The sequence below is a fragment of the Habropoda laboriosa genome, unplaced genomic scaffold (assembly GCF_001263275.1).
Source record: "Habropoda laboriosa isolate 0110345459 unplaced genomic scaffold, ASM126327v1 scaffold20, whole genome shotgun sequence".
Taxonomy (NCBI): domain Eukaryota; kingdom Metazoa; phylum Arthropoda; class Insecta; order Hymenoptera; family Apidae; genus Habropoda; species Habropoda laboriosa.
The window spans coordinates 673,965-694,156 of NW_017100143.1; the positions used below are offsets into that span (position 1 = coordinate 673,965).

The following is a 20,192-nucleotide window of genomic DNA, read 5'->3' on the forward strand; positions in this document are numbered from 1 at the left end:
GACGACGGCGCAGAGACGCATTAGCCATATTCCGAGGTTGCATGGCGGAACGCCCCTTTCATGCCATCCCCTCCTACCTTTGAATATCACGGGGAAGATAGAAAGTCCCGTAGAATTTACCGGCAAAGATTCGGAACGGTTTTCTGGGTGTAAATTAGTTAACGAATTGCTATCCTTAATCTCGCTTCTTTCTGCCTGCTCCTTTTTTCCACTAACAAACGTTCCGAAGCACTGACACGTTCGACCTATCGAAATTCAATCGAACGAAATAAAAATAAATGTCGCAAGATTCGTAATTAAAATTTGAAAAATTCAGGTACATGTCAGACGATAAAATTAATTAATAAGCTGTAAAGTAATATTTTATATGTTACGAGATGTATTTCTTGATTAATTAATCATGATTATGTTTGTCAAAGAATACAACAATGAACTGTCGATTGTCGAGTGGAATCGATTTCTAATATGATTGTCGATAATAGATCATCTATCGATAAAAGAGTATTGATTGTAACTTCAAACGATTTCAAGAGAAATGTCAAAAATAATATGATTATAAAGGAAGTATTGATTGCGATAATGTACAAGATTAAGAATTAAACTGATTCTGTTACTATGTGTAGCAATATCCACTGTGGAAATGTATATACGCCATATGCGTACCAAAATTGTCAGAAGAATGCAACAGAACTACTTCAAAGATGACTACACTCTTCGACAGATTCTGCGTAACCAAATCTTCACAAGTAATAATACAAGTTTGCTAATGTTCAAATTAATTATAATTTTTTATTGTTATCATATACAATCACCAATAAAACTGTAATTAATTATGAAATAAAAGTGAAATAAGAGTAAAACTAATATATGCACGAAAGGATATTCGGTTTATTTATTGCCCCATTTTTATCAATTAAGGAATTCCTTTATTTCTTACTCGATGAAGTATAAAAAAAACTTCTATTCTGTCCAGCGACACGTTCGTTTAAACTGGTTTTATTTAACAAATATTTAGTAATATTGCTACGACGAAAAATTACCCGCTTCTATTATCCGTATTAATTAATATATATACTTATGTCGTATGTACGTAAAGGAACACAGTAATACAAATTTGCACAAGAGTGTAAACTATGCTATATTATCGGGAGATATGCTCGAGGTTGGAATTTATATTATTTTATTGTACCATACACGTTAAGCATTAAATAGTTTATTTAACGCCCTTCTTTTTTTTCTCATATGTATTAAAAGACAGATACTGATACAAAGGAAACAATGAGAGAACTATCATACACAATTTTTTTCGAACCTAAAAATGTATTGAATCAATTTACGACAGCTTATCAACATACTTATTTCTCCACCACGTTGGTTCTTCCTCGTTCTACTTACAAGATGGTAGTTACTTAAATAATACACTACAACAGCCATGATACAAACATGTAACATTTAAAAAATATGGGATTCCAGTGAACTGCAGACTACTCCTGACCGTAATGTTCTGTCTTACGTCTAAGAGGAATTCGAATAATATTCGTCGTAATGATGAAAAAATGAGTATGTAATTCGATGAAGGGAATGAATTTGTCTCTATACGATAACAAGTAAAAAGTGAATCTTTTTTTTTCTTTGAAAATTGTAAAATTTATCCACACGCGTAGAGTATCGTGTAAGAAAAACTCCATTCTCCTCTTCGTTGGACCATCCAATGTACGTAATATGTACAAGCATTGTAAGTACATTTAATACTAGCCATTATTTTCGTCCTTTGCTTCTTCTACTTGTACTTCGTCCTTCTTTTCAACATCGTTCGTCGTATTATCATAATTTTCATCCTTCTCGGATTTTACCGAAACATCGACTGTTTCGTTATTTTCCGTTTCCACGGTTTTTTCTGGATTTGGATCACGATTCTCTTCACCCTCTTCCGTCGACTGTTGTACTTCCGTTGTGGGATTTATTGTCGCGGTCCCATCAAAGTTCTGTTGATGCTTACCAAGTCCTACTTGTACTTCTATTAGCTCCAATTCTTCGATCAGTGCCTTCTCTCTTCTTTCAATTTCCTCTGTAACATAGAGTACATATTTATTACAATTTTTTGTTCGTTCTACGTATAAGATTCGTCACTCGTGTGCGTACCATGAAGCTCTTTCGAAGATTGAGTCAACAAAATGTCAGTTTGTGGATGTTTACGCTTTGGTGCATAATAAATAGGAGGGTGGGCACGCGTTTTTATAAACGATGCAAGCGGCAATTGTGCAGCGCGCCAGTCTTGAAATTGCCGACTGCGCGCCAACTTTGCCTCTAATGCTCGCACTTCCGCTACTTGCCGTTTGCGTGACAAAAACAGTTGCTGCCTTTCTCGTCGTAATTCCTCCTTTTCTCTTCTTCTAGCCTCTTCTACTCTTGCCTCTACTTCTGCCTTTTTATCTTCCTGTAGAAAAAGTTACGAATTTACGAAATATGTAATACGAAAATATTTTTCGCAACAATAGAAAATGTACCTTTGCTTTCAATTTAGTTTCCTCTTGCCGAAATTTTTGTAATGTACCTAAAAGAGCGCCAAACATTCGTTTATTCCTTTGCCGGCTGCGTTCATCTATTCTCTCGCGTCTAATAACTTCTTGTCTAGATGGAATTTCCCTTGGAGTTGCTATTACTCTTGAAGACACAGCTGGCTAAAATAAATACTCAGCTGTTATATTTGGAGTAATATATTAATAACAATCAATTATTCCTCTGTTTTACCTTAATCACATTATCATCTTCATCAGCACTATCATCATTATTCGAAGGTACACGTGCACTTAAACGACTGAAAACTGTTTTTGGTTCTCCATTAGAACCCTGCCATCTCCTTTTTCCACCAGGTAGTTCATTATTGACAAAGTCTGATACAACACGTCGTCTATCCTCTTGCAGTGGTCTCTTTTGTGATAATCTATCGAAATTGTCAATGTTTAAATTACATTGACAATTATTGACAATTATTTTTTTTTATTCATATTACAGAAATAAATATATCATAATCATAATAGGCATATATTTGCAATAACATTGTGTACAGTGTATTTATACAAATGAAAAATATTTATATATTTGCTCCAATATACGGAAAGATATAGGTTATGTTTGTAGACAACAGTGTTTCATTCAAAGATCAATGAACTATTGAACAAGATGGATCTTTTATGACATAACATTTTCCTAGGATTGTTTGCGAACGTTTAATATTAAATTGTTAAGAATTTAACCTGGGTGGTGGTTGTAGTGGGCCGTTTTCTCCATCAGGAAGATCCCGGCCCAAGATTTTCCGAATACTTCGGTCGAGCCCTCGAAGACCATCCCGGGCAGCTTCTAATTGCGCTTCTAACCTTTCGGCACCCCAGGCCTCTTGCGTGTCTAATTTTCTCATCTATTTTTATTCTTTAACGTTCACTCAAATTGTAAAACAAATTTATTTAACGAAGCACAACGATTGTTGTCGAACCGCATCACTGTCGTGGAGCCACCTACAATTTCGTTTCTTTTTCCCAATCGATAAGTCTCGGGATTTTTCCTTGCGCGTGTAGATCATATCTCTAGTAAATTTCTCCTAATGCCGATCTAATGCATTATGCTATTGGACGAAGATAATTGTCAAGAATAATTAAATATATAATTTTAACAGTAAAAAAGGGAAAAAGGCGATGAAGATATTAAATTTATAAATATTTCTTTATAGATTAAAATTGGAACCTTGTACCAGTTGAAAGTACAAGGATCCAATTTTGTTAATATAAATAAATGTAAAAAATATTGTAAATATAAATAAATACTATTTCTGTTCTAATTAAACTATCGTTTTATTCGTTTTTATTATAAATCTTCCTATATCCTTATTGTGCATATATCTGTTAGGCGTAAAGATTTATTGGCGGGCAAATTGCAACCTGTACATACAGTGTTCGAAAACCACAGTGCCTTCATTAATAACAACTACATTTTTTCATTAAATTATCATTGTGTCATCTTTAATTAGTTCAAAAAAGTAGTAGTTATTATATTTTATATAACTGACGATCGGATAATATGACAAGCTTACGAAATACAGGAAGATTTCAAGCTTTTAGAAATGCAAGAAATAACCAAGATCCAGACGGAAATCCATCGGGGTATTGCGATTTTAATTTAGAGTATATTAGGAATTGCTACAATTTTCTATTTACTTATTTCTTCTTATTTTCCCATAGAGAGGCTTCAGGGGGTAGGTTAAACGAAGTTAATGAAAATATAAGGGTAGATGGTCTATATGGATTTCACAGAGTAACTGACATAAAAGAAAAAATAGGATTTCTTATCAATATGCACACAGTAAATATAAAAGAACATAGCAAATGTCAACAGTTACTTTGTGGTGTATTTAAAAAAAATTATTTTATGCTTTTATAGACAGAAATTATAGAAGATGACAAAAGATTACAGAGTGGTGTAGACTATTACTTTTTAGAAGAGGACTGTACCAGATTTAAAATTTCTTATCCTTACTGTCCATATTTTTATGTCTTATGCAAGAAGGACACGTATGAAGAAGTCTCCACTGGTTTAAATAAAAAATATGCTGATATTATACATAAAGTAGAAACTTTTTACAAAGAAGATCTTGATCTGGTATGATGGAATTAAAAAGACATAAAAGATGTTAATGATGATTCTATTTGCTTTTCTTTTTTTTTTTTAGCCAAATCATTTAATAGGATTAAAACAAAAATATCTGAAACTTTCTTTTTTAAATACTGTAGACTTGAATAAAGTCAGACGTGACATTAGGAAGGCTGTGAAAATAAATAAGGAACGGGAAAAAGGTCATACATATTATACAGACATGTTATCAAATGTGTTAAATCCAAATGAGAATGTAGGAGTTCATGAAATGCAAACCATAGATTTTAAAGATAATATTCTTGATATTAGGTACATACTTATACTTGTATTTTGAGGTGAATACAATATATGTATTAATGACGTATGTACATTTCTATAGAGAATATGATGTACCACATCATGTACGGATGTCTATAGATATGAAAATTTTTTGTGGATCATGGTACTCTGTAAGGACAAGAGGAAGTGAAGTACCAATCATTACAAAGAGAGATGATATTATTGAACCACCAGACCCAATAGTATTGGCATATGATATTGAAACTACAAAACTTCCTTTGAAATTTCCAGATGCTAATACTGATCAGATCATGATGATATCATACATGATTGATGGACAAGTATTATTCTACACTTTTACTTAACATAATTCTACTTTCATACTTAAAACCTGAGGCATACTTTATTATTACTTTCAGGGATTCTTAATAACAAATGAAAAAGCGACCATAAAAAGATTTTTCGATCATATAAATACTGTTCGACCCCACATATTCGTAACGTATAACGGTGATTTTTTCGATTGGCCATTTGTCGAAACTAGAGCAGCTATTCATGATATGGAAATGAAAAATAGGATAGGTTTCTCTAAAAATCGTGATGGCGTTTATACTACTAGACCAGCCACACATATGGATTGCTTATGGTATTGTCTTAATAAACTGAATTTATTAAGTCGTTAAATGAAGAATAAAATGTTTAATGTATAATTTTTTACCATAGTTGGGTAAGACGCGATTCTTATCTGCCTGTAGGTTCTCAGAACTTAAAAGCTGTCGCAAAAGCGAAGCTTAGATACGATCCAGTAGAACTAGATCCCGAAGATATGTGTAGATTAGCGTCTGAAGACCCGGAGACTCTTGCAAACTACTCAGTTTCCGACGCGGTCGCTACGTATTATCTTTACCAAAAATATATTCACCCTTTCATATTTGCGTTATGTACTATTATTCCCATGGAACCGGATGAAGTAAGTTATAGCATAAAATAAACTATGAAGAGAACAATTAAATTTATATTTGCCCATTTACAGGTTCTTAGAAAGGGATCTGGCACATTATGCGAGTCTCTGTTAATGGTTCAAGCCTTTGAAGCAAACATTATATTCCCTAATAAACAAGAACAACAACTAAACAAGCTAACGAAAGATGGTCATTTATTGGACCAAGAAACATATGTAGGAGGACATGTAGAAGCTCTAGAATCAGGTATATTTAGAGCCGATATCCCATGCCGCTTTAAAATAGTACCGAGCGCGGTAGATGAACTGATAAATGGAGTTCCAAATGCTTTAAAACATGCTATACAAGAGGAAGAGAAGGTACCATTAGAAATGGTTACGAACTTCGATGAAGTGGTCGAAGAAATTACAGAGAAATTGAAAGCTTTGAGAAATCAACCGCTGAGATTAGAAAATCCTGTAATTTATCATTTAGATGTCGGTGCCATGTATCCAAATATTATTTTAACTAATCGACTGCAACCATCCGCGATGGTTAACGAAACTGTTTGTGCTGCTTGCGATTATAATAAGCCAAAAGCACTTTGTCAAAGGAACATGATGTGGATGTGGAGAGGGGAATATTTGGTTGCAAGCTTAAGTGAATATCAACGAATCCAACAACAGCTTGAAAATGAAAAGTTTCCTCCGCAATTCCCTGGTGGATCTCGAAGAGCGTATCACGAATTATCCGCAGAGGAACAAGCAACATACGAGAAGAAAAGACTCACGGAATATTGCAAGAAAGCTTACAAGAAAGTTAAAATCTCCAGCATGGAAGAAAGAACGCAAACAATTTGCCAAAAAGAGAATTCGTTTTATGTGGATACTGTGAGAGCGTTTAGGGATAGAAGATACGAATACAAGGCGTTGACCAAAGCTGCGAAACAGCAAGTGGCAGCAGCCATAACAAAGGGAGATGCGGGTGATATTAAATCTGCCAGGAATCGAGAAATATTGTATGATTCCTTACAGCTTGCTCATAAGTGTATCTTAAATTCTTTCTACGGTTACGTCATGAGAAAAGGATCGCGATGGTTTAGTATGGAGATGGGTGGTATAGTATGTTACACAGGAGCACATATTATCATGAAAGCTAGAGAAATTATAGAACAGGTCGGTCGTCCTTTAGAATTAGACACTGATGGAATCTGGTGCGTTTTACCTGCATCTTTTCCTGATAACGTAGTCGTTCATACCTCTCATCCAAAGAAGAAAAAGCTTGCAATATCGTATCCAAATGCTGTCCTAAATTTTATGGTGAAAGATCAATTTACTAATAATGTGTATCATGAACTCGTCGATCCAGAAAATTTTACGTATAATATTAGAAATGAGAATTCTATATTCTTTGAAGTAGATGGTCCCTATTTAGCTATGGTATTGCCTGCTGCAAAAGAGGAAGGGAAAAGATTGAAAAAACGATATGCGGTATTTAATTTCGATGGTTCTTTGGCTGAATTGAAAGGTTTCGAAGTGAAACGAAGAGGTGAACTTCAGTTGATAAAAGTCTTTCAGACTTCTGTTTTTGAATCCTTCTTAAAAGGCAACACGTTAGAAGAGTGCTATGCTTCAGTAGCCAAAGATGCGGACTATTGGCTCGATTTGCTTTACAGCAAATGTCCAGACATACCAGATTCGGAGTTGTTTGAGCTCATATCCGAAAACAAATCAATGTCACGTAAATTGGAAGAGTACGGAGCTCAAAAATCCACTTCTATTTCCACGGCGAAAAGATTAGCTGAATTTTTAGGTGATCAAATGGTCAAGGATGCCGGTCTAGCATGTAAATATATCATTGCTAATAAACCTCCAGGTGCACCAGTTACAGAAAGGGCAATACCATTAGCCATCTTTCAATCAGAACCAGCAATAAGAAGATACTATTTGCGAAAGTGGTTAAAAGATCCTGGTTTACAGAGTGACGATATTCGACATATTTTAGATTGGAGTTACTACATTGAAAGACTTGGAAGTGCTATTCAAAAGATTATCACAATCCCAGCAGCGATGCAAGGGCTTTCTAATCCGGTTCCTAGGGTAAAGCATCCGGATTGGTTGCATAAACGAGTAATGGAAAAGAGTGCAACGCATAAGCAAAAGAGAATTACCGATATGTTTTCCATTTTGCCTAAAGAGAAGGAAAAGGATAGTGACCAAGATTTAAATTCATCTGGTCCAAGCGACATAGAAGATATAGCAGGAGGAAGTGGAACATTTAAGAAACCATTGCCTGTTATTAATAAAAGGAAAAGACAATGTTCTGATGAAGAGGAAGCAGAGAATAATAACAAAAATTGGAGAGAAATCTTAGGTTCACCACCACCAATGGGGAAGACAAAGGAAGAAAGATTGGAATGGTTGAACTTTCATAAGAAGAAATGGGCCTTTTTGGCTAAACAAAGAGCTAAAGTTCAGAAGAGCAAAAGGAGTAAAATGATTAGTAACGAAGATCAAGTTAGTTGGGGTGTTCAAAGAAATGTTAATACATCCACATTAAGTGGCTTCTTGAGGAAAACTCAAAAGAAGTTGCTCACAACACCGTGGCAAATTATTCAAATCTCGCCGACAAACGAATCTGGTTTGTATCGATTGTGGGTATTGGTCGATAAAGATCTTCATCAATTACGTCTTGTGATACCTCGTATATTTTATGTAAACACTCGTAAACGAAAAGCTGATCCAGAATCAGGAAAAAAAGTATCCTGGATGAAGAGTGCTAAGATTCTTCCGCGATCTCGGCCTATATATAATTTGTATCGGTATTCTGTGCCAGAAGCACAGTATCAAAAGTATAGTCAGGAGCTTTTAGAAGACTTAAGTAAACCAGAAATTGAAGGAATTTATGAGACTCAAATGTCATTGGAGTTCAGAGCTATTCTTCAATTAGGATGCATTTGTACAGTCGATCCTAAGGCAGCGCGCACCTTAACAGACGGTGCGGACACGTTTGCATTAGACCAGTTAGAATTCAAAAGTATTGGTGTCCAACCGTATCTTAAAAATATTCATGGAATCAATTACGCTTTCTTGTATCATCATTGGAGCTCGAATCATCGAAGAGCTATATGGGCACTCTTTCTAAATGCGAGTAAAAGAGTTCACGTATTCGCTTTGGACACGGTTTCGTCAAATCAGATGCCTAATATGAATACATTGTACACTGAAGAACGGAACACAGCGTAAGATTCATAATTTCACAACAGTTTCTATTATATTGCAAGAATTAGTATAGGTTGATTATTTTGCAGAATATCTATGAATGGGGAGGAGAAACTAAAATATCTACCAGAATCAATGCAATTTGTATTGCGATTTGAAACAAATTTCCAACACTTGTGCCGTACTTTACAAGCAGCCTTAACTGCATACAAAAATGAAGGACATGGTCCTACGATATTTATTACACAAACAGCTTTAGGTAAATTTTAAGAAAATTTCGTTTTTATCATTATGTATTTTTGTTAATTTTTTATTTGTATTTTATTTCTTTTTTACTTTAGATAAAACAGTATTACTAACTCAAATGCCCCTACTTAATGATTTTCCATTAATCAGCACCCATGTACAAGATATCGAGAATTTATACAATACGATAGAATGGCAAAAAGTTGGTGCGAAAATAATGGTACGTCATTATTTTAAGAGCCACCAAATTTTCGAATTGATGGCAGAACAATGTAGATTCTTTCATGCACCCATTGGAAATATTCCTGCAGATCCTACTATGTTTGGCGCCGATCTATTTTACGCTAGACATTTGCAAAAACATAATTTCGTACTATGGTGTTCTTCAACTGAGACACCAGATTTAGGAGGCAGCGAAAATGATGATAACCGGTATGTGTATTTAAGCTTAATATTTTAATCATTACTATTTCTTCATTGAGATTAATTGCAGATTATTAACGGACTTCGAAGAAAGTTCTCATTGCGCTGCGAATAATCCTGGGGCTTATTCTAGTGTATGCATTGAATTAGAGATAGAAAGTTTAGCAGTAAATACATTATTACAATATCATCATATTCATGATATCGATGGGACCAGTAATTTTGTCGCATTTCATAATCAACAATTAACATCTCTACAAGTAAGTAAATTGTTTTAATAAAATCCAATTAGAAAATGCAAGGAAGATCATCCAAGTATCTCCATAGGATCTGGCAACTGGAGAACCTATGAATATTGTGATTCCTAGTTATGATGAAACTGCACTTTGCAGTCCTGCATTTAGAACACTGAGAAGTATGGTCAATGCATGGCTACTGGATGTTTCAGTTTACAAAAATGTATTTGCAGATTATCAAATTATTCATTTTTACAGGTAGGTACATGCATTTGCACTTCAGGGTTCTGCACATACTCAAATCACGAATTCGTATCATTTTAGATGGTTACGTTCATCTAATGCTTTACTCTATGATCCTGCTTTAAGAAGAACTTTGCACAGCTACATGAAGAAATTATTTGTACAGTTATTAGCCGAATTTAAAACTCTGGGTTCGATTATTATTTTTGCAAATTTCAATAAAATCATCGTGTGTACTAAGAAGAGGACAGTGAGTGATGCATTGGGCTACGTTGAATTTGTTGTCCAAACAATACGAAATAAAGAACTCTTCCATAGCATTGAAATAACTTTCGAACGATGTTGGGAGTATTTGATATGGCTCGATGTTGTAAGTACAATTTTTAATTTTGACGTTATAATAACGTGGCAGTATATTGCATTAATAAAAAACATGTATAAATTAATAGCATAATCATGCTGGTGTAAGTGGAAAATTACCAAAAGATAGGGAAGGAAATATAGAAGAAACAAATACTATGGATGAAAATGATGTTGAAAATGATGAGGATGAAAATGATGATACTGTAAGTACCTATATAATTATTTTACTTCATTCGTCTACGATATTTTCATTGAATTTTGTTTCTGTTAAGCCTGAAATAGTGATGCAGTGGAATTTGATGGAATGTCTTCCTAAAGAGTATGCATGTCAATCAAGTTTTAGTACTATAATTGCAGGATATATACATGCCATTTATCAATTTATGTCAGAGAATGAACAAATGAATAATACTATAAAACCTAAAAGATTAAATAGTGCGAGTCAAACTTTAACACCGCAACTGGGATTAGGATCACTCGAAAATACTGCAGACTTTGCTAAGCAACTTATATCGGGAGATATGTCCCAAAAACTTTTTCAGTAAGCATCGTTTCTGCATTTCGATATTGTTCGAAGAATGTTATTTACCTTTTTTTCAAATATGTTGCAGAATTATACAGGTATTACATAAAAATATTCCTGAAAAGATATTAAAAATTCAGGAATATCCAAACTTGGATTTAGATGGTAAAGAGAGTAAAAAAGTTAATCCAGCTTTAGAATTAATTAAATCAATTTGTAAGGTATTTAAACACAATGCAATTATGTTAAGCTGTTCTTATGAAACAAATAATCAAGTGATCATTTTTATTGCAGGTTTTGTCTTTAGATAAAGAAGTTGAAAATGAAGTATATCATTTACAAACAAATATGTTACGACTGATTGGAATTGGTAGTTTCAGTGATACAGTTGAATGGAAAGATCCATGTATTTCTTTAATTTTACCTGAAGTCATATGTAAAGCATGTAATCACACGAGAGACATTGATCTTTGCAAAGATAATCTCTGTATGATGGAAAATGATAGGTATGAAATATCTCGGAGAGGTTATGTGTACTATAGCGCATAATACTATTATTTGTATACAGGTACATATGGAAGTGTCCTCTTTGCAAAATGAACTACGATAACGAGGAAATAGAATTTCTTTTGATGGATGCTGTTCTGGTGATTTCAAAACTTTAATACCTAAGAGTGAAATAATAAAATTTATAAAGATATGTAAATCAGTAGGTAGAAAATGCAACATGGAAACATTGATGGAAATAGTCGAAAATACAAGACTTTTTATAGATTCTACATAACTTTAATTAAAGTGCCTGTATTATTACTATTGAGGAAAATAAAATTTAATATACTTATATTTTTAATGTTACATGTGCATATATTTTTACAATTGGTTACTTAGCATTAAATCTAACAGTTTTGATATAAATTTTCCAATTCTATGTGTATTTATATAGAATTACATTACTGTATTTATTTTTCCACTTCTTGATCTGAAATTAAAGAATCTTGATGTCGTTAAATATTTTATCAATACTGCTAACACTTTTAAACATTTAAACCTTTTTCAACATTATTATATAACATACGGTATGTATGATCTTCCATATTTCTGTAAATATACATACCTTTAAACGAGAATTTTGGGAATTCTGTTACATCACCCTTCAACTCATATTGTTTCATAATTCTGTCAAGCTCAGAATGCCTTTCTTTTTCAATTTCAGGAGTAGGATCAACTAATTTTCCACCACTAATGTCATGAATTGATGTTAATCCTATTATACTGCTATATTTATATTGAAATATTTCACTTCTACTTACGAGCTTTTTGATTTGTATTCACGGATTTTATCAAGGAACAATTTTTGTATGGGATCTGTTGCTTCTTTGAATGCTGGTGCAAGAATCCCAATGTTACGTTTAATAACTTTTGGTGCACTTTTAACAAGGCGCTGGGTAAGCATTTTTCCCTAACAAATTAAATATAGAAAATTCCTCTAATTATCACGGAACACTTTTATGACAGACAAGGTGTCAAGTGGCAATGCACAACTAAACTATCGTACCAATTTTACGAATTTTATAAATTAACTATTTCACATAAAATTGCACAATAAAACTTTATACAAAACATTAAAACATCAGTACATAATAATAAAATATTATGCAAAATTTCTCTTACGTAATAAAATACTACATAACATATTAACAGGTTAGGTTCATTACACGCAGTACATTAACGAAAATAAAATATTATAAGGATAGATTAAACGACACACAACTAAAAATAGAGCTGTTAAAAATTTCAATACAATTAAAAAGTGTATATACTTACTTTTTAATTAAGTTTCAGTTCAGCAGTAGACGTCGATATTCGTTACCTTAGAGTATTATCAATATACAGAGTGCCCACTTACTTGGGATAAGCGCCACCAATAAAAATATCGTTTTAGTACTAGCCACATGATTGGTTGAAATTATAATGTAAAATAGATTTGTATATTTAATTTTTATGAAATTATTTCTATTTAATGAAACATTATATTTATTATCTTACCGATTTACTTTTTATAGGTATACTTTATACACCTTGTACAATAGTAACGTCTTAAAGTTCAACTGCTTTTCGTGTATTCAACGTAATTTTTATATACGAAATTTAAATTTAAAAAATCTTGTGGCAATTTTTGATGAAATATACGTATAAAATAGCAATTGAAAATTCAAATTTTCGTGCAATATTTATTTATTCGTCGTACCCTGATTACAGCGTTGCTCCAATGGAAATAGCAGAATACGATAGCGAATCACAGCGCAGAATCCATACGCCCACCAGCGATTGGTCAAAGACACGATGTCGCGGGGCGGGGAGGAGCAGCCCGCTCTTAGTTTCATTCATGAACGCCTGGGTCGCAGCCATAATACATTTGTAATCTGTATTGTGTACGGGTATACCGCGTTAGTGCTGCCGATGTGCGTGCGCCTCACAGTCGTACACGTGATTCTTGTTTTGTGTTCGGTTCACTTTTGGTGTTTTTCGTGTACTTTATCTGGACAATTGACACTGTTGCGTTCTTCACTGGATTTTACGTTGGAAAACAGGTAAGGAAGCATGTTAAAACCCGTTCACCAGCGCGCTTTTTGCGTGCAACGAGCGCGCGAACGCGAATCTTCGAAACTTTCGAACGGACTGTTCCTAGCATATCATGTTTTTGTCAGCGTGAAAACGATATTTGAAAAGCAACAGTAACATGAAAAAGTTCTAAGCTATTACGAAAGGATAGAACGTAGCGTTATGAGAAATGTGTACGCCTACGTTCGGTCAGGCCTATATTTGTTTTGACTGAGTGTTCTCTTGGTTACTTTGCATCCCACGGACAATCGGAAACGAATATTATAATCTAAGATAGATGTATACAAGGCGTGTTACAAATCATCTAAAGAGACAGGTTCCGTTCGTTTATTTACATTACCGAGGCAAAGTCAAACACTCGAGGGGAGAGAATTAAAGGTTTTTGTTCTGTATGACTTTGCCTTTGATGTTTTTCTTTGTACCTTGGCGTGACCCGTGTGTATGTATGAATACAAACTTTCACGCACTGTATTTCGTTCTCGGCGTATTCGACTGAAGACAATTATAACATCTCGTGTAAGCATATCGTATCATTTAGGAGATTCGAATCTCTACTACGTCATACTGTTTATTATTTGTATCTTTATTCGAGCTTAAATATACTTATTCGAATTGCACAATAAAGATAATGATTCTATTATACTCGATCAAAATTGTCTAACGTAAGTAATTGGTGTGTCCGAAACAAAGTTCGTCGTCCTTAAAGAAATTCGAAACTCGTCTTTTACAAGAACATTTCGAAGATTAGCTCTTGCTTCGATACCTATCGATCGCGAATATCTTGTACCTGATAATCGTATCGCATCTTGCGTCACGTACAATTTTACTTTTATCATTTCGACCCAATGTACACTCGTCTCGCAGGACTTTTTTTTTAATAGACATCTTTCTCACGTAAGTGTTCTGCGAAAATAATTTTTCCAGTACGTTAAGATATAAGATTGAATTTGTTGCGATAATGGCGAGTCACGAGATACAATGCGATGCATTGTACTGGTGAAAAGTTTATGTGCATGATTAACGAATGAATATGCCATGTAACGCTTAGATAATGAGTTCTCATTGTAATCTTTAGCGACTTTACATTTCTGTAATAGATAACACGAAACGATAAAAACCGCGTTACAGTTGAAATATTCTAAAGATAATAGAAACAAATGTGTCATTAATTTTTATAGCTTGAAATTAGTCACACACGAAACTGTGTCTAATACATCATCATTGCCAACTTAATTTGATCTCGCAAAATATATCGATCTAGCGAGAGAAAGAAAAACCATTGACCTCGTTATTGGCAGCACTTTTAATCGCCCCCCATACTAATTTGTCGAATATTTATTCCAATATTTTACACCCTGATAAAGTTTTCTCTCGGGCCTGGATTAATTTTTTATACAGTGCCTGCGTAACATATTTCGCCGGTAATGCGTGTAGGTAATATTTCCGTCGAAACACTGCATGGTATACATACAGAACAGTGTGGTAGAGCGAGAGGGAGGGAGACGCAAAGATAGGAAGCGCGAGCGAGAGAAATAGTGCGTTGAAGAGTGTAAGTTAAACGCATACGAGGGGGATGGCTAGCCTGGCAATTTAAAAAAGGAACGCGATGCCCTCGGTGTTGGCGGGTCGAATGGTTTTTGTACACTTTCTCGGATCTCGGGGAGTATACAGCATGGCAACGCCGCGACCTACCATGCTTCTTCCCTCGTTTGTCTTCTCGGCTGTTTCTTCTCTCTGCCAAAGACGCGACAAATATCAAAGGCCAGAACAGACATCGCGATGACAAAGCTGCGTGAACGTTCTGACATTGCGCGACGGATGAAAAGAAAGAAAGACGGAAAGAAGACGACGAGAGAGAGACGGGAAGAAAGTGGTAGATAAAGGAAGAGAGAGGAGCATACGCAGCGAAGACAGAGAGGAAAGAAACACACCGTTGATCGATTCAGAGACAAGATAATTCCTATTTCGTCAAATATATTTTCTATAAAACATAAGAGAAAGGAGAATTTACATTTTTGAGGTAAATGTTCGTTCTTTTTCGAAGATTTTAGAATTCGCGATTATTCGACATGCGTGAAGTATACTTCTAGTCAACTACGTCATTCCGATCTTACCGACAATCGATCGATAGTTGCGTACATTCAATTATCGAAGGGAACCGTTCTTTTTACGTACTTCAAATAGTTAGCGTAACGTTAGTGCTTGTCGCGGTTCGGTTCGGTTCGTGGTAACAAAGTCTCGTGAAATCGTGTTCGAAAAAGAAAAGATACTGTGCCGGTTTTAATGAATTTGAAAGTCAAGGGTGTATCTAAATTTTTCCCCATATGGGTGTGTTGTGGGTGCTGAAAAACTCGCATACGGGTCCACGAGTCCCGTGACCTGTAAGAACGTCTGCCCGCATCTGGAAACCCAACGGCAGCTCCTCGAAAGATATTATATTGCTCTCTCGCCGGAGTTGAAACAATAGACACTTCAACTTCTCGAAGGACAGGCCAGCTTGTACACGGTGTCTCAGAAAAACGAAACGAGGACCATGCTTGCATCGCAACTATATATCGTAAGAAATTTTACCGCCATTTTGTTGCTGTGACAAAATGACAGTTACGATTTATCTATAACTGAAAATAGCAACGCTTTCATAACCAACTAGAACTGTAAGTCTACAAATCGAGCCACTCGGAAGCCAAAGTGACCAACTACGTAAAATAAAATTGATTAAATTTCTTTTATTTATGAAAAATTAAGCAGCAAGCGTGTGCTTCGATTTTAAAATTGGAAGCATATAAAAAAGTCAGCCATTTTGACTACAGAGTGGCTCGATTACGAATAGTCAGCGAAACTGTACAAATAGCGACTGAAGTTTCGCGCAAAGCTCGAAAACAATAAAAGTCTCGGTGTTTTCTTTCTCTGCGTGTCGGTTCCGTTTCATGGCCAGGGAAATGCAACAGTTCTCGAGGTAGTTCTAACTCAGTAACTTCGATGCATCGTGTGTATACATGAAACATTAGCGTACAACAGTCCTCGTTCGTTCTCCTCTCCTTTGTTCCACTTAGTGCGTAGAAAATTCGAAATGTTTCTTCGAGCTAGAACTTTACATATACAACTTTCGTCTAACGACGAATGTTCGTCAGTCAACGCAACGTCTCGCGAAGTGAAACAAACAGGCGACGGCGGCGTTACTGTCTTTAGCCCTGCGTATCAGTCCGATCTTTTTTCCTTCGTTTTCGTCCCATGGAAACGCAGGTAGGCGCATCCGAGTGGAAACGGCATTCTCGTGTTTGCGCGGAAGTCGGCCGGACACTTTAAGTGCCGAATCTGATCCTCTTCCCTTTAGTTTAGCCCTAGAAACCATATATATATATATATACAATAGTACCATGAATAATTCAGAAATTAGAAACGAACCCTTCGATTTATGATTTTTTCCTTTAAATATTCAAATATTGCACGAAAATATGTTTTTTATTCAGTGAACTTTTTTAACGACAGAATTGCGACGACCAACGCGGTATAATTGCGGCAAAGCGTTCGCTACGAATCACCGTAATTATTCGTAAATATATATACTACAAAATGCACGGTGCGCTGAATAATTCAAGACTCCGCGCATAACCAGCGGTAACGAAAGCAATTTGATTATTCAGAGCGGCGTATTATCTCCATTAGTGTCTTGAAAAAATTCCACCATCAAACGGAATCTTATCTATCGTCGACAAAAAAAAGAAAAAAAAAAAGAAATCCTAGAGATAAGGCAACGCGCTGAAAGTTTCGTTCGCTTGTGCGAAATCGAATTTCCACGGAAGCGTGTTTTGTATGCAAAAATTCTGGAAGTCGACGAACGCAGACAATCGTGGAGATTTTGTTGTTCGAAGTTGAAATTACTCTCGCGGTTCGTCGTTCCGCTGGTCGACGCGCAGTATAAAAGTGATTTTTCACGTTCAGATTAGCCGGCAGATAACGAAACAGCTTTGTCACTTTCAGATGGATATCAACGGTGTGTATCAATCGGCTGAAAGATACGTCTGCAGTTTGTTATCAGGATCAGAAACCAAAGGCCATCACCGATTCCTCGAATCTTCCCTGGAATTTGATCGTTCTCCGTCGTTCGTCGCTGGTGGCCGCGCTATTTTTCGAAGGCTCTCGTTAGATAAGCGGATATCAAGAGCGCATCTTTTGTCACGTTAAATCGATAGTCGATCTGCGTGATAAGAATCGCCGTTGGAATCGTTGAATGACAATAGTAAGAACTGATAATTCCTTGGTTGAAGATAACACCACAAGGGAGAGGAATTTTCGTGCAAATTCTTCCTATTATTTTATCATTATCAAACGTTTATCTATATTTGACAAAAATATCATTCTTCATTTTTTTTTTCCCCCCCACCAAGATCTGTCGAAGATTGGGAAACTTTTGGAAGAGAAGAGAAGGGATTCGTCAGCTGTGGATGAATTCTCACGATACCGATCAAGTTCTTTCTTCGATTCCTCGACGGATAGACGCGAGTTATCCTTATTGTAAAGTTATCGACACCTTGTATCACAGTGGAGAGGGTTAAGAGAGAAAAGAAGAAGGGGGAAAAAAGGCGAATTTCGAGGCGCTTTTGTAGCGTGTAGCGGGCGTATTTCGGCTGTGTACAAAGAGCCGTGAGAGTCGATGGCGGTGCTCGAGCACTTTTCCACCTACCATCTGTCGTTTGGGCTTCCAGCCGGAGTAACCTGATCTTTGTAGAAACCAGGGTTCGAAAACCTCCTACGTTATACGCTAGTAGTGGCTGCAACGCCTTGCTCCTCGCATCCCCTTACACTTTGCGTGTGTTGTACCTCTTTAAAAATTGCGCTCCTCGCTCTCTTGTACCTCGCAAAACTTCCTCTACCGCCAATTGTCCGCCGTTTTCTCATTATGTTAAACTAAACTTCAGTTTTTCGTTCTACTCCGTCTCTTCTCACACGAGGATCTTTCGATTATTTCAACGCGATTGTAGAGAAACGTTAATGGGAATTTTCTGGTAAAATTTGTCGAGAAAGGAGAAAGAAGGATGTTTCACGCCTATTTCAGAGGAAGAGAAAAAAAGGATCGAGTGGAGAGAGAGAGTAGAGGAGGTGGTACGTCATGTGGAAGAGAATTTACTGTGCAGGTTGGAAATAAAAAAGGAACACACGGTGATTTAGCATCTGCAGGCGCGTGCGAGAGCGCGTTCGTTGCACGGGCAATGGCTGTTTTTAAAGCGAGTCGCGGCCGCTATTAACCGTCCAAACCGCGACTTATGCTTTTCACGTGCAGCCACCGCCTAAATATCGAATTTACTCTCCAAGCGATTCGGACAAAACGCTCGTAGCAATCTCTCTCCCTCCGCGAGGCGGCGAATAAATTTATTCTTGTAGTCTGTGTAACACACCAGTGTGTTTCCAATTTAAACCTTCGGAAAGTCTTTGAGATGAAAGTCTTTGTATCCACCTCGTAAAAATGCTGCTCTTACTTCATAAAATATATCCCCCCTTTTTTCTCTCTCTCTGTATTTTTATTTCACCGTATGCACTATGTTCGCATATTTTTCCTATCGCAGATATTCGAATTTCAAAAAATTCCAAAATTTAACAATTATTCGCTATACTTCCACATTTTTCCTATCGCAAATCTTGCAATTTCTACAAATTAACTTTAAACACTCAAAAGACTAGATTAAAAAATTTAACAATTCGCTACATTTCCATATTTTCTTCCATCACAAATATTGGAATTCCGATAAAACCGAGCGTATGAGTTAGTGCCCCTGAAGACGTCGAGAATAAAAATCCTTCGATCGTACGTTAAATCCCGAAAGATCTTAAAATCTCTAGATTACTACCTCCAAGCTTAACCAACGAACAATTTATCCTCGTCGATTTTGCCGGATAAAAATTCTTAAAATTCGCCGATTCGGATCCCCGCCGTTTTCCAGTATGATTTTTCTGTAGGATATATAAAGACTCTCATAAACTCTCGCATATTTGATGGTTTCATCATGTTCAAAGAATATTTCTTTTCAGCCGGAATGGATATGGAATCCCTGTACGACTACGGGGAGGAGGAACAGGACTTCTACGAGGAGAGTCCTGGCACCAGGAAGGGTTACCCGATCGATCACAGATCCATCAAGGTCAGTGGTTACCATTTGATCACTCCTCGGAAGTGGAGGGAAGGCAGGAGGAAAACGATCGTGGCCAAATTAGCTACACGCGATCCGCACAGGTGACACCCTAATTCTGATGTGGCGCGCAATTTCGAAAAATGTTTCTCTAGCCGCGTGATCGCGCCACGAAACGTTATTTTCGGGCATTCCTTTGATGTCGCCGATGCTTGTACGCGGAGTCGTGCCAGCCTTCTCTATTGTGTAATTGTCATCGACACTTGGAATCCACGATCCTTCTCCTTTCTCTCGATTTCTTGCGGAAAAATCGACACTTTGCC

General features: G+C 36.0%; 4 protein-coding genes across 4 annotated transcripts in view; 2 read left to right on the forward strand and 2 right to left on the reverse strand.

Moving 5' to 3' along the window:
- Positions 1-1,751: 1,751 nt before the first annotated feature.
- Positions 1,752-3,484, reverse strand: LOC108573729 (pinin). The gene is made up of 5 exons (XM_017936207.1): positions 3,258-3,484; positions 2,752-2,944; positions 2,508-2,681; positions 2,143-2,437; positions 1,752-2,068 (listed from the first exon to the last, which is right to left on the reverse strand). The coding sequence occupies exons 1-5, from the start codon at positions 3,416-3,418 to the stop codon at positions 1,752-1,754; spliced, it is 1,140 nt and encodes a 379-aa protein (XP_017791696.1). The 5' UTR covers positions 3,419-3,484.
- Positions 3,485-4,074: 590 nt separating this feature from the next.
- Positions 4,075-11,906, forward strand: LOC108573107 (DNA polymerase epsilon catalytic subunit A). The gene is given in 18 exon segments (XM_017935477.1): positions 4,075-4,157; positions 4,236-4,356; positions 4,435-4,653; positions 4,724-4,956; positions 5,027-5,572; positions 5,650-5,896; positions 5,960-9,108; positions 9,178-9,347; positions 9,430-9,766; positions 9,828-10,017; positions 10,085-10,251; positions 10,318-10,606; positions 10,686-10,802; positions 10,872-11,140; positions 11,211-11,343; positions 11,417-11,628; positions 11,691-11,760; positions 11,763-11,906. Coding segments are annotated over 18 exon segments (6,696 nt in total).
- Positions 11,907-11,985: 79 nt separating this feature from the next.
- LOC108573592 (ATP synthase-coupling factor 6, mitochondrial) lies at positions 11,986-13,016 on the reverse strand. The gene is made up of 4 exons (XM_017936058.1): positions 12,947-13,016; positions 12,433-12,581; positions 12,237-12,361; positions 11,986-12,101 (listed from the first exon to the last, which is right to left on the reverse strand). The coding sequence occupies exons 2-4, from the start codon at positions 12,573-12,575 to the stop codon at positions 12,082-12,084; spliced, it is 288 nt and encodes a 95-aa protein (XP_017791547.1). The 5' UTR covers positions 12,576-12,581; positions 12,947-13,016; the 3' UTR covers positions 11,986-12,081.
- Positions 13,017-13,624: 608 nt separating this feature from the next.
- LOC108573541 (ETS-like protein pointed) overlaps positions 13,625-20,192 on the forward strand; it is a 177,638-nt gene continuing 171,070 nt past the window's right edge. The window contains 2 exon segments of the mRNA XM_017936007.1: positions 13,625-13,713; positions 19,772-19,881. Of these exon segments, the coding sequence (XP_017791496.1) occupies positions 19,777-19,881 (105 nt within the window). The 5' untranslated portion in view covers positions 13,625-13,713; positions 19,772-19,776.

What these genes read in the sequence shown, in the direction of transcription:
- LOC108573729 (XM_017936207.1), bottom strand. Translation starts at nt 3,418, where the DNA reads ATGAGAAAATTAGACACGCAAGAGGCCTGGGGTGCCGAAAGGTTAGAA. An exon ending in CCACTACAACCACCACCCAG is followed by an intron (nt 2,945 to 3,257) that starts GTTAAATTCTTA and finishes CAATTTCGATAG; the next exon opens with ATTATCACAAAAGAGACCAC. An exon ending in ATCTTCGAAAGAGCTTCATG is followed by an intron (nt 2,069 to 2,142) that starts GTACGCACACGA and finishes TCTATGTTACAG; the next exon opens with AGGAAATTGAAAGAAGAGAG.
- LOC108573592 (XM_017936058.1), bottom strand. Translation starts at nt 12,575, where the DNA reads ATGCTTACCCAGCGCCTTGTTAAAAGTGCACCAAAAGTTATTAAACGT. An exon ending in GAATACAAATCAAAAAGCTC is followed by an intron (nt 12,362 to 12,432) that starts GTAAGTAGAAGT and finishes TCATGACATTAG; the next exon opens with TGGTGGAAAATTAGTTGATC. An exon ending in CCCAAAATTCTCGTTTAAAG is followed by an intron (nt 12,102 to 12,236) that starts GTATGTATATTT and finishes CTTTAATTTCAG; the next exon opens with ATCAAGAAGTGGAAAAATAA.